At 39.7% G+C, this 14,543-nt stretch overlaps 1 protein-coding gene across 1 annotated transcript in view; it reads left to right on the top strand.

The window, feature by feature from the left end:
* Positions 1-14,543, top strand: part of CC2D2A (coiled-coil and C2 domain containing 2A) — a 140,526-nt gene that overhangs the window by 30,862 nt on the left and 95,121 nt on the right. The window contains exons 5-6 of the mRNA XM_011984135.1: positions 7,901-7,989; positions 8,292-8,393. Of these exons, the coding sequence (XP_011839525.1) occupies positions 7,901-7,989; positions 8,292-8,393 (191 nt within the window). The remainder of the gene's footprint in view (positions 1-7,900; positions 7,990-8,291; positions 8,394-14,543) is intronic.

The raw sequence follows: 14,543 nt of genomic DNA, 5'->3' as shown, positions 1-14,543 counted from the left end.
TTTCTTTCCAACTTTTATTTTAGGTTCAAGGGATACATGTCAGGTTTGTTACATGGGTAAACTGCATATTGCGGGGTTGGTATACAGATCATTTTGTCCCCCAGGTAATCAGCATAATATCCAATAGGTAGTTTTTCAACCCTCACCTGCCTCCCACCCTCCACCCTCAAATAGGCCCAATGTCTATTGTTTCTTTTTCTTTTTTTTGGAAGACAGAGTCTCGTTCTGTTGCCCAGGCTGGAGTGCAGTAGCATGATCTCAGTTCACTGCAGCCTCTGCCTCCTGGCTTCAAGTGATTCTCCTGCCTCAGCCCCCCATGTAGCTTGGATTACTGGCACATGCCACCACACTCAGCTAATTTTTGGTATTTTACTAGAGACGGGGTTTCACCATGTTGCCCAAGCTGGTCTTGAACTCCTGAGCTCAGACAATCCTCCTGCCTCAGCCTCTCAAAGTGCTAGGATTACAGGCATGAGCCACCACGCCCAGCCTCTATGTTTCCTTCTTTTTGTCCATATGTAGCTCAATATTTAGCTCCCACTTATAAGTGAGAACATGCGGTATTTGGTTTTCTGTTCCTTCATTAATTCGCTTATGATAATAGCCTCCAGCTCCATCCATGTTGCTGCAAAGGACATGAATTCATTGTTTTTTATGGCTCTGTAGTATTCATGATGTATATGTACTACATTTTCTTTATCCAGTACACCACTGATGGGCACCTAGGTTGATTCCATGTATTTACTATTGTGAATAGTGCTGTGATGAGCATGTGAATACATGTGTCTTTATGGTAGAATGATTTATATTCCTTTGTGTGTAATGGGATTACTGGGCCAAATGATAGTTCTATTTTAAGTTCTTTGGGAAATCGCCAGACTGCTTTCCACAGTGGCGGAACTAATTTACATTCCCACCCACAGTGTATAAAGGTTCCCTTTTCTTCTCAACTTTGCCAGCATCGTTATTTTTTGACATTTTAATATAGTAATGGCCATTTTCACTGGTGTAAGATGGAATCTCACTGTGATTTTTATTTGGATTTCCCTAAGATTAGTGATATTGAGCATTTTTCAAATGTTTGTTGGCCACAAGTACATCTTCTTTTGAAAATTATCTGTTTACATTCTTTGCCCATTTTTCAATGGGGTTGTCTGTGTTTTGCTTATTGAATTGTTTAAGTTTCTTACAGGTTCTGAATATTAGACCTTTGTCAGCTGCATAGTTAGCAAATATTTTCTCCCATTCTGTAGGTTATCTGTTTGCTCTGTTGATAGTTTCTTTTGCTGTGCAGAAGCCCTCTAGTTTAATTAGGTCCCACTGGTCAATTTTTGTTTTTGGTGCAATTGCTTTCGGAGACTTCATCATGAAGTCTTTGCCAGGGCCAGTGTCCAGAATGATATTTCCTAGGTTTTCTTTTAGGGTTTCTAAAGTTTTAGGTTTTACATTTAAGTCTTTAATCCATCTTGAGTTGATTTTTGTATATGGTGAAAGGAAAGAGTCTTCTGCATATGGCTAGCCAGTTATCCCAGCACCTTTTATTGAATAGGGAGTCCTTTCCCCCATTGCTGTTATTGTAAGCTTTGTTAAATATCAGATGGTTGCAGATGTGTGGCTTTATTTCTAGAAAGAGAGGAAGTCAAACTATCTCTATTCGCGAGCGACACTATTCTATACCTATATCTATTCTATATTCTAAACCCCATAGTCGGCTGGGTGTGGTGGCTCACACCTGTAATCCCAGCACTTTGGGAGGCCAAGGCGGGCAGATCACGAGGTCAGGAGATTGAGACCATCCTGGCTATTCTATATTCTAAACCCCATAGTCGGCTGGGTGTGGTGGCTCACACCTGTAATCCCAGCACTTTGGGAGGCCGAGGCGGGCAGATCACAAGGTCAGGAGATTGAGACCATCCTGGCTAACGCGGTGAAACCTCATCTCTACTAAAAATACAAAAACTTAGCTGGGCATGGTGGCGGGCACCTGTAGTCCCAGCTACTCGGGAGGTTGAGGCAGGAGAATGATGTGAACCCAGGAGGCAGAGCTTGCAGTGAGCAGAGATCACACCACTGTACTCCAGCCTGGGTAACAGATCGAGACTCCATCTCAAATAAAAAAAAAAAAAAAGAAAAGAAAACCCCATAGTCTCTGCCCAAAGGCTCCTAGATCTGATAAACAACTTCAGCAAAGTTTCAGAATACAAAATCAATGTACAAAAATTAGTAGCATTTCTGTACACCAATAATGTCCAAGCTGAGAGCCAAATCAAGAATGCAATCCCATTCACAATAGCCACACAAAGAATAAAGCGCCTAGAAATATAGCTAACCAGGAAGGTGAAAGATCTCTACTAGGAGAATTACAAAGCACTGCTGAAAGAAATCAGAGATAACACAAACAAATGAAAAAACATCCCATTCTCATGGATAAGAAGAATCAATATTGTTAAACTGGACATACTGCTCAAAGCAATTTAACATTCAGTGCTATTCCTATCAAACTACTGATGATATTTTATACAGAATTAGAAAAAAAAACTGTTATAAAATTCATTCGGAAGGAAAAGCGAGCCCAAATAGCCAATATGATCCTAAGCAAAAAGAAGAAAACTGGAGGCATCAGACTGCCTGACTTCAAACTATACTGCAAGGATACAGTAACTAAAACAGCATGGTATAGGTACAAAAACAGGCATACAGACCAATGGAACAGGCTAGAGAGCCCAGAAATACATTTTTCCTCTCAGCCCTGTTATTCTCCCATTTTTGCTACTGAAGTCAAGCTGGCTTTTGCCCCATGCTCTTCCTACCCGCTTATTGCTATATTTTATAGTCTATCCTGGAATTTTGCATTAGGGAAAGATAATTTTGTGGTGAGGTTTGAGCATTTGGAATGGAGAAGCAGAAGTAAAAGGTAGTTTAGGCCTGTGTCCCTGTAACTCTTTTTTCCACTACCCCTGCAATAATTATGGAAATACTAGGTTTTCCTTGCATATTTTAAGTTGACATAAATTTTTATCATGCTTTTAAATATTTGCCAAAGATTTAGAGGAATTACCAAAATGTTTTCCAGAGTAGCTACAGCAATTTATATTCCTACCAGCACAGAAATTTTAATTTATCCACATCCTTGTCAACACTTGTTATTATCTCTCTTGTTTATTATACTCAGCCTATAGGGGTGAAGTGGTACCTAATTGCGGTTTTGGTTTCCATTTTCCTAATGACTAATGATGTTAAAGATCTTTTCGTGTGCTTGTTAGCCAATTGTACGTCTTTCTCAGAGAATGCCTATTCATGTGCTCTGCACATTTTAAAAGCAGGATCTTTGTGGCATATGTCTTATATGTCAATAAAACTGTTTTTAAGGAAAAACGTAGGTGAGGCATCAGGATTCTGGATCACATCAATTTGTGGACATAACATGAGAGGAACAGAAAATTATCTAAAATGAAATGCCTGTTTGTTAGGAAAACATGGTTGTGTTTTCTGAGGGATCAGGTATAACCGAAGTGCTTAGGAGAAAAATGGAGAGTGTCCACTACTTTACTAAGCCTGAAAAGAGAAAGAACTGGGGAACAATGAGTATGGGTGATAGGAAAGAGGAGCGAGAGTGCAGAGAAGATCTGAAAGCCATTTCAAACATAAGGCTCATGTAGCCTTGGGATTAATGGGTTTGCTAGGCAGCAAGAGCAACATTGCTGAACATCTAGTCTCTTGCTGTGTCTGATGAAAAAATCACTTTGCCAAAGAAATCCACATTTCATACTACATTGACATTATGTATATATTTTTAATGGAATGTCCTAAAATTCTGTCATTATCCATAAGTTCTTGTATGCCCTCAAATCACATCTTAATTAAAAAAAATATTTTCATCACACTTTGCATTTGATGCTACAGAAACTTTATTCATGTCAGGTTTTCCTAGCTGGGTCAAAGGGCCATTTTCTGAATATGCCTCTTTTTGTAAATGTGAAATCAAGGCCTTCCTCAAGCCTGGCAGATCAGTTCTCACCTGCAGGGCTTGAAAGGGAGATCCAGTTTGAGATCATGTAGCTGATTAGTAATGGAGTGGAGCAACTGACAATAAATTAGAAGAAAAATGTTTAATGAGGGTTGTCTTAGTATTTCCAGCTGTTTAAAGAAACCCTTTTTGCCATATTCTACCAAGACAAAAATGAAAGTACTTAACCCCATTAGCTATGATGTCAAAGGGAGTGAACTGGTACCTTTGGCTTCCATGGATGTCATGTTAGTAATATTATCTTTTTAAAAAGTCTTCATCATTACTGGTTTCAAACAAATGAAGATTACATTCACCTTGTTTGAAATACCTTTTTAAGTATAATATCCCTCACATCATCATGGTTCCTTTCTATGTTTTTCCTTCACTGATCTAATACTACAAAAACCGAGTTCAAAAGTCTCCCAATACGTTTCTTGCTCTCAGCTGGTCACAGTCTAGTTGGGGAGATGACATGCCATCAGCTAGTTGTACAGACCTGATTTGGAAATCTTTAAATCCTCTACGTGTCTTTTACTAGCACAGACTTTAAAAACAAAATCAGTAAAAAGATCAGTGGTTGCCAGAAAGTAGAGGGGAGGGAGGGCCGAACGGGTGGAGCACAGATTTGAAGGGCAGTGAGACTACTCTGTATCATTTGATCATGCTGGATATGTATCATTATAGCTTTATCCAAATCTATAGAATATACAGCACCAGAACTAAATCCCCAGGCAAACTATGGATTTTCGGTGATTGATGAGTCAATGTAGGTTCATCAATTGTAATGAATGTGCCACTCTGGTAGGGGGGTACGAGCATCAGGGAAACTAAGCATGTTGGGGCTGGGATATATGGGAAGTCTCTGCAACTTCCCCTCAACTTTTTTGAGGACCTAAACTGCTCTAAAAAATAACGTCTATTAAAAGTGATAAATTTCATAATTTCAAAAAGGAATCAGGCAAGAGCTACTTTTTATGGTTTCAAAAATTGTCAATGTTTTTTAAACTAATAATAAGACTACTTCAGTTTCTTTATTCAGAAGAGATAGTGTTTAATAAAATATGTTGTCTCTCTTTTAAAGAATAATTCATAAAATTGTTCTAGTAAACCATGTACAAATAATAACTGTTTTATGTAAACTAAAAAAAACCCTGAATTTTTTAAGGGGGTGTAAACAAGATTATTTTTCATGTTCATAAAAACTTATTAGTTTTGAAAAAGGCTTCTCACTGGTGATGGAGGGGGTTGGTGACAGGGACAGTGGCACAGTAAATGGTCAGCCAGAGGAAAGCATTGGCAAGAAGCAGGGTTTCAGTCTAGAAGCCCCCGTTTACCCACCCAGGCATCCCACACACGCTTACTGATACTTACAGTGTGCCTTCCCTGCGTGGCTGGGGACATTAGAACCTGGAGAGGAAATGGGTACTAATCAAATAGCCTAACAAATGCAATCATGTGTCATTTAATGACAGGGATACATTCTGAGAAATGCATAGCTGAGTGATTGTATCATTATGGGACTATGATAAAGCATACTTACACAAACCTAGATGGTGTGTGTATATATATAAAATCTGTATTTTTTCAATATGGAAAACCAAATGTCCCAGCATCATTACTGAATATCAGTTATTCCTCCTACTTGATCTGCAAAGCCAATATCAGGTGCCATAGATCAGATCTCTACATATGCTCCATTATAATTCTATGGGACCACCGTTGTATATGGGGTCTGCCATTGACCAAAACTTCTTTGTGCAGTACATAACCATATATAAATTCAAAATATGACAGATGAAGGAAGTCTCATGACTCTGTGCATATGTCACAGGAACATAATCACATAATCTACCATAGTTATATTATCTTTAAAATGAAAAATGACTTGATTTTAAGTGAGTTTTAAAAGAATGCCAAAAAAATTGTATTAAGCTAATGGAGATTCTCTTAAAGAACTTTGAACCTCAACACATGCATGCCAGACTCTAATCATTACCATAAATATTTCATGCCTCCATACAGGCATTAAGTGATAGTTGGGGGCATGATATAGGTAGTATTTTATAGCTTTCTATCACACGTATGGAAGAAGGCACAACCCAAGAAACAGAGTGGCTGTGCTGCAGAAATGGGCATTGAGGCTGGTGATTATTGTCTTTTCTTGCATAAAGCAGGCTCAGGAGGAACCTGCAGACCTGTTATCTTTGCCTTCTCTCTGCCACTTTTCCTCCTAGCTCTCTTACTTTCACCTGCTTCCTTCCTCCCAAGATAGTGTCATTGTCTACAAGTGTGAGGATCCTTCTCTCCTCAGGAAACTCCTTTCTTAAAGCTTCAGCACTCACCATGGTTGAAAGCCTTCCCAAGCCTTTACTGTTCAGTCTGGCCCCAGTCCCAGAGCTTGGTGTCCTGGACAAGCACCGCAGACTCATCTGGCCTCAGACAAATTCACTCCGACACCTCCCAGTCTGACTTCCCCCTCTCATTTTTCTTTCTCAGCAGCATCAAACTCCTCGTGTTGAAACCTCAGATTCCCTCACTTTTTCCTTATTTCTCTATACTGGGGTCCTCCAGGTTGAGTGTGTGTTTAAACTCCCTGGTTGTCTGGGCTGTACCTCCAGGTTTTGGAGTATGCCTGAAAATCTGTGTATCTAGAAAGTTCCCAGAAGATACTACTGCTGCCGCTGCTACTGGTCATTTTTCCATACCTACCAATCGCCACTAGGCCCTATTGTATTTTCCTTTGTGTGGCCTGTCTTACTGACTCACATTGACCCCCTTTCCTTCCTATCTCATACCAGGGCATCCTGGCTGGGGTCCCTGGCACCTCACCCACTCCACCCCAACCATCCTGTGGTGCAGCTTCTGAACACGCTGCTTGCATTCACGTCCTCCTCCCTGCACATTCTTCACGACATCCACACTGCTTGGGGAAGATACCCGAGGCACCTTAATGTGACATCAGAGGCTTTCCCTAACTTGACCCCAAAATCCTTTTGTAATCTTGAGTCCTTCTTCATCCCAGTAGAGACACTCTGCTCCACCCATGCTAACATTCTGTTCCTCAAAGACTCCATTTTACTTCCGCCTCTTTTGTAATGGTTTAGAGAATTGGGGAATGTGGGACTGGGACCAAATGCCAAGATTTCCACATCCTAGGTGTGTGATTGTAGAGCCATTTATCACACAGGGCTGCAGAGCCTTCATCTTTGTGATACTTGGTGATCATAATCCCTGGGGTACTCCTCACAAAGACAGCAGAAAAACTGTTAAGAAATGCATTTGATGCAGGTATCACAGAACCTGGCACACAATAGCTGCCTGATAGTTCATTGTATTTATGGGTAAATTCAATAATATATACAAAATGTATATTGTCTCTATGATAGCCCAGGGCTAGGTCTGGGCCTCTAGAAAAGGTTTCTCTTATCAAAGATACCAGTGCAATTGGAAGTTAAACCCGGAAACCCCAAACTCATTAGCCAGCCATTCACCTGACAAGCCTGTTTCTCAAATCAACAAATGTGAGAACCTTTTCCCAGTGGCAATTGAACTGGTAAGTATTCATGTGCCTTGAACAGTCAAATGTCATTCATTTCATTCTTAGTTAAGTCAAGATGACAGTGCCAGGCAGGACTGAGGTTTTGGCTCTCAGTTTCAGAAAAGCCAAGACATGTACTTACTATGTCAAAAGGATGGTTGTCAGCATGGTCTCATGTTTGCTTATGTGAAGTTCTAAATGTGCCAAATAAAATTATGTTCTCTTATTTCTTTTTAAATTTAACCTTCCCTTTTGTGGGGAGGGAATTGTTTTAAAGTAATTTTCCTTTTCCTTTCCTTATTTTCTTTTCTTTTTTGTTTTGTTTTGTTTTTGTTTTTGTTTTTGTTTTTTAGGCTTACCTCCAATTCCTTCAACTTCCAGAACAGGCTTTGCAGAATTTTCCATGAGGGGACGCATGAGGGAGAAATTGCAGGCTGCGAGGGTGAGAGAAACCACATGAATATTCTGTTCAGTGCTGACTGCAATCTTCCAGGCCTTGTCTAGCTTACTTTTTATGCTCCAAACTGCATGGATTTGAATACCATTCAATTTGTCTTTCAAGTTTTAAATGTTAATGTCTTATTTTGCATTGGCACAGATGAAAATTATGCTTCAGAATTTAATGTCACTTTTCTAAACCATTTTCCTTGTTCTTACCCCTTAAAGGATAGAATGTATTTTTCACTGATTATTTCTCAGCATTCCTGACATCATGTAGCAGCAAATTTCTGTTTGACTTTTTAGTCCAAAGCAGAAAGTGCATTGCTGCAGGAAATCCCCACTCCTCGGCCCAGGCGCTTACGAAGTCCCAGTAAGAAAGAACTGGAGACCGAATTTGGCACAGAGGTGAGAAATACTCTCTCTACTTTGTGATCAAAACCAGTAAAGCAGAATATAAAGTTTCCAGCAAAAGCTTTTAGGGCAGAGCTATGCACAGAGGAGGTATTAAATGCTTATTAATAATTATAATACACTGTGGGGGACTGAGGTGGGAGGATCACTTGAGTCCAAGAGTTCAACACCAGCCTGGGCAACAGAGCAAGTCCCTACTCCTACTAAAAATAAAAATAAAAAATTTAGCTGGGCATGGTGGCTTATGCCTGTAGTCCCAGCTACTCGGGAAGCTGAGGTGGGAGGATCACTTAGGCCCAGGAGGTCAAGCTTGCAGTGAGCTATGATGACACCACTGCAGTCCTGCCTGGGCAACAATGAGACCCTATTTCAAAAATATTAATAATTACAATAGCTACTATTTATAAGGTACTACTTTGTGCCAGGCATTTTGCTACCTTTGTCCCATGTTAGCATATTTCATTATCCCTACAGGGCAAGTACTATTATTTTCATTCACATTTAACAGACGAGGAAACCGAGGGTCACAGTAGATGTGAAACCACCCTGGGTCACAGAGCATGTATGTAGAAGAATCCGGATTTGATCCCAGCTCTATATCATTTCCAGTCTGTCTCATTGGGTCAGCATTGCTGGATCCATGGATCTTCCCGGAAAGCAGGGAGAGAGATAAAAATGCAGTAGAAAAATAGAGTCAGATGATGCTAAGGGTCCTCGAATGTCACATTTAGGAGCCTCAGTAGTTTTCTACAAGCCATGGAAAGCTATTGACAACAGGAAGGGGAGGCAGTCTGAATGCACTAGAGTGAATTTCGTTTGCATTTGAGGTGCTGGTGAGGAATCTCAACATGTGTTCCTCCAGAGACACAGAGGAAGGGCCTAGACCTGGAGAAACAGATTTAGGAAGTGTTTCTACTGTGGTGAGTGTTGAAGTTTTGAGAGTGCCTTTGGAGAAAACCTTAGAGTTAAAGCCCTTGAGGAGGAGAGGGAGTCAGGAAAAGAAAAACAGAGGGGTAAGCGCTATGACAGCAAAAAAAAGGAACAGAAAGAAAAACAGCAAATGGCTCAGGAGGTGTTTGCAACTCCAACCCAATTGGTTTTTTGTTGTTTTTATTGGTTTGGGTTGTTTTTAACCATTAAGACAAAGAAGCCCAGGCTCTAGGGATATTTCTGATTTTTTAAATGATGCCTTTTCTTTTTCTATGATGAGGTGTTATAAAATGTTACCTATATTCACCCCAAAGAAGTCACAAGTTGCATAATTATAAGGAACGTTGCAGCCTTGCTTATGTTTTGTGGTCTTCAGTAGGAACACTAATCAGTCCAATGAAATGGTTTTATGACTATTTGTTAGGTGCCTTCATGATCCATTCTACTGAAAAAGCATTTCTTTCCTTTAATTCCCATTTATTTTCTTACTACAAAAGCCATAATTTACAAATCTTGGAAAATAAAGAAAAATATCTATAATCCCATCCGCTTGACACAAGTACTTTGGTTATTTTCATGGGCATGTGAGGCTAAGCGTCTGGTCATGTTGGCTAAGTGATAGGAGGTTCTGGTCTTTTATATCTGGCTTTTTCTATACCTTCTGACTGAAAATCATTTCACAACATCATTTCAAAAAATAGATATCATAATTCATGTAGCTGTCACCGTCCATGGGCCACAAATACTGATATCTCAAATAAAGCTGGAAGTTGTAGAAGTAAAAATATACTCCCTTGGCTACTAGGGTGTTTATTTCTCCTTGTGATCAGACTTGGCTTGTATGTTCATAATATTCCATATTCCCTAAGTACCATTCTTATGGTATTGAGGCAAATATCAACTGCTTTGTCTTTAGACCAAGTCACATATTCATAATAGAATATCTCACAACCACATTTCTTCATGTATATACCTCAAATCTAGAAGGAATATCTAAAAAATGGTTCAATATCCTATTCGTCAAAAAATGGAGTACACAAAGAGCACAGATGCTGAACTTCAGCTGCCCAGGGCTAAAGGCTGCCAACCTCACTCACTAGTGATGCGATTTTTGAGTTTAGCTACTCTACAGACCTCACTTTCTGCCTCTATAAAATAGGGGTAATTCTAGAACCTAGTTCTTGGTATTGTTTTGAGGACTAAAGGAGTGAATACATGTTATAGTGTTTCACGTAGTTCCGGGCACATGGTCAGCCCTCTCTATTTAAAAGTATTAGTGACTGTTAGATGCTGTATACTCAGAGAGAAAAGGGGTAACAAGTTAGGAATACTTTGGTCAGTAATCCAAATTTACCAATGCAAACCGTTGCTTAATATCTTTTGTATTTCTTTTCACTTTATACTCAGCAGACTTGTGATATGTGAACAAATGCAAATCTCTAAGAACACATAAACATCAAAGTAGAAGTAACACAGAACCTTGAAAACTTAGCCTCCTCTAGATATGACCAAAATTTTTCTACATGTGGCCCTAGTTCCCTGTCTCAGACTAGCCAAGATCTGATCCTTGAACCTAATCTACCTGTCACCCAGCCAGCATTTATGAGAAACTCCTTCCTGCCAGGTGTCCAATAGGCTCAGAACATACAGTGATGGCAGTGAGAGCTCACCCTTGAGGAGCTCAGTGGGGTTTACAGCCAGTGGGAATATAGGGGGATTCAGCTCTGTGGTGGGTGCTGTTAGCAGCCCAACAAAATGGCACCTCATCCCAGCCTCAAAATCAGGTTATATAAAAATTAGTCCATGGCTTTCTTTGATCTGACGCCCAACGCACAAGTAGCAAAAGGATAAATAGCTACATTGAACTTCATTAAAATTAAAAACTTGTGCTTCAGAGGAAACCATTGAACAAGGTAAGAAGAACACATGAAATGGAGAAGTTATTTGCAAATCATGTATCTTCATTAGTATCAGGACCAGTATCAAGCATATACAAAAATTTCAGGGGTCTACAAGACAATCAGATTAGGGTGTCTTTTAAGAAATTGGTTTAGATTATGGTTTAGAAGAGAGATCAGGGCTAGAGCTAATATATTTTGTAATTATGCTCTAACAAAAGCAGTGAGACTTGAATTGAGTCTAGCTCAAGTTAGAAAGGGCCAAAGCCTTCTTGTAGGATACAAAAAAATTTAAGGGTGAGAAAGAATTCCTAGATGGATATGTGCACATATGATAGGCACTCAGTATTTTATTGCTGGATTGATATTGAATGTAATTATTACTTTATGATTATACAAATGTATTATAGTTCTTTAAAATTTAATTCAGCTTGTTCAATGTTTTTAAGTATAATTAATGGCCTTAAATGTATTAATATAATTGACTTTGAAACTTTTTAAGATTTTGACAAAAAATACATTTATACTTTTTAATCAAGTCCATAAATATTGTAATAAAACCATCAATACTGCAATAAATCACATCAATGAAATTATATTATCTGAGCATATTTTCTATACCAACCCAATGGAAAGAAACAAAAATAATAATTTCCACATATTTTGCCACATGGAATTTAACCTAATTATTTTCTAGATTACTAATGTTAAGCTTTCTGCCTGGTCTTCTGTTTTATTATCATCATCTTCACAGATCTCTAAAGCCCAAGGCTTGCCTATACAGAGCCAAGTTTCTCTCTCATGAGTTGACTTCTCGGTTTGTTTTGTGTGTTTTCAAACACATCAGTCTCTCTCCTGTGCTATAGGAGGTGGAGCAGACAGGAATAGAATGGCATCATCGACAGTGCATGAGAAAGTCTTAGCCCTATTTTACAAGAGGACCTGACTTGGCAGAATCTTAAAAAGCCTTCCTGACCAAGCACAGGAATCTGATCTTTATTCTACTGCAGTTTTTAAAAATCCTAGGCTGGGTGCAGTAGCTCACGCCTGTAATCCCAGCACTTTGGGAGACTGAGGTGGGTGGATCACAAGGTCAGGAGTTCAAGACCAATCTGACCAACATAGTGAAACCTTGCCTCTACTAAAAATACCAAAAAAATTAGCCAGGCATGGTGTCAGGCGCCTTTAATCCCAGCTACTCGGGAGGCTGAGGCAGGAGAATTTCGTGAACCTGGGAGGTGGAGGTTGTAGTGAGCCGAGATTGTGCCACTGCACTCCAATCTGGGTGACAGAATGAGACTCTGTCTCAAAAAAAAAAGAAAAAATAATCCTTATACTGGGTAATACTCATCTGCTTCTCTCCTCATCCTCAAAAACATTTAAAATACTGAAATTTACCAAGAAAAATAATAACTTCATTTAGCATTACATTGTGGAATGTATTGATTAGCACAACTTCAACTTCTGTACAATTTAGTTGGTAGATAACTATTTAACCTTAACACTACAAAATGAGAAAATGAAGGAGAAGTATAGAATTCAACATAAAAGGAAACTGTATATAGTCGCTCGATATTAGGATAGATTATACCCAACTGACACCCTCGTTTTTATTTTGGCCATTACTGGACATCTAGCTGCACATAAGTGAAATTTAACAGCACCTCACTTTAGCCGTACCTCCAGGTTTCATTCCAGGGCTATCCCTGCCTCTCCAAGGCTTGCGGAGGCCCACTTATGTATTCTGACACATACGCAAGACTGGAAGCACCAGGAGCTTAACACCCTCTGGTGCAATGACCAACTATGTAGAGGCCAAGGGGAAACTTCCTTGTCACCCTCTGAAAGTTCACTGAAAATCAGCTGACAAAAGGCAGAGAAATAGGAGAAAAGGCATACACATTTATTAATGTGCAAGGAGTACAGATAGTTATGTACCCTTCATCCTAGAGGAAACAGAGGTGGAGAATTGTGGGTGATTTTAGCGAGTAGCGAATGTTTTTTAGGGGAATTCTATGGGCTCGAAGAGCATAACAGTGGCCTCAGACAAAGTCCGTTGGGCCCGCAGAGCAGACAATGGTTTTTGACTAAAGTCTGTCCAAGTGTGTTGATGAACTTCAGTCTTTCTTCCTGCGATATGGGTACAGTTAATGAACACTCAAGGGAGGGACTAAAGGTCACTGTCTTCTTCTTTGGCAGGTTTAGACTCAGGCAGCTAAGGGAACTTCGGAGAACAACCTCATCCTGTGCTTTAGGAGAGACAGGGAATTTGGCATCCAGGGTAGGAGAGGTCAGAGAGACCTTGAGGCTTCTTCTTCAGTTCAGCATGTCAAAGCACCTTATTTTGGGCCATCTGTTTCTGAAACCCTCCAGTCACCTGGGGGACAGAAGCCATTAGACAAATATTCCCCTCTTCTGTGTGCCTGGTGGACAGTTCTGACAAGCAGTCTGCATGACTCCTCAGAGGATCCTTGTGGGTTAAACTCTCTTGCCCACAGTGGTAGACTTCTCAATCAAGTTCTCCTGCACTCCCTTTCTACCTGCTTTATTCTTCCCAGTCCCCAATTCCTGTTCTTTGGTGTCACTTCTCAGAGTCAACTACAGGCATAGAAAAACCCTTGCCACAGGCTCTGGTTTCCCACGGGCTAAACTAAAATGTTTAGTCATATCATGTGCATACAAACTATAGACCAAAACAAAAGACATGTAAGAAAAAGCTAGTAATGTGATAATAACAGCTACCATTAATGTACCTAACTGGTTATATTTTATGTACATTTCCTTATTTGATGCTCTACTCAAGTGGCCTAAGTTGTAAGTGGTAGAGTTAAAATTCAAAGCCAGACAGTCAGACTTCAGAGCCGATGGTTTCAATTGCCAAGCTCTACAGGACAGTGCCTGATATGAATCAGACAATTTGAGTCCAAAAAGAGAGTTCATTTTAGGATGGAGAAAGGAAGCTTTGTGTGGTCTTGAGGAACAGGTAGGACTTAGGAAGGATATATTGAAGGTCCCCAGTGAAGATGGCACACTACATTACTGTTGTTGGGTGACAGTTACTCCATGCTATGAAATAATTCTCAGTCCATATAATAATGATGAAGTGTCTGTCATAGGTAGAATAAGTATGTTCCTTCTTGCTATGAACACCTATATGTACTACTGGGATGGCTTAGAATTGCTCACAATTGCTTGGCATTTAGATTGTGCTTCATGAAAAAGGAGGAGTATCTGGGTTTTAAAAGGGGTGGATTAGAAGGAGAGATGGGTAAGAAGTTGGAAACAGCACCTTGCAGATTAGCTTTCAGAGGCAAAA

This window comes from Mandrillus leucophaeus, unplaced genomic scaffold, assembly GCF_000951045.1.
Source record: "Mandrillus leucophaeus isolate KB7577 unplaced genomic scaffold, Mleu.le_1.0 Scaffold261, whole genome shotgun sequence".
NCBI classification, from domain to species: Eukaryota; Metazoa; Chordata; class Mammalia; order Primates; family Cercopithecidae; genus Mandrillus; species Mandrillus leucophaeus.
Note: the sequence above shows the minus strand (reverse complement) of the source record. Positions and strands in the feature narration are given on the sequence as shown.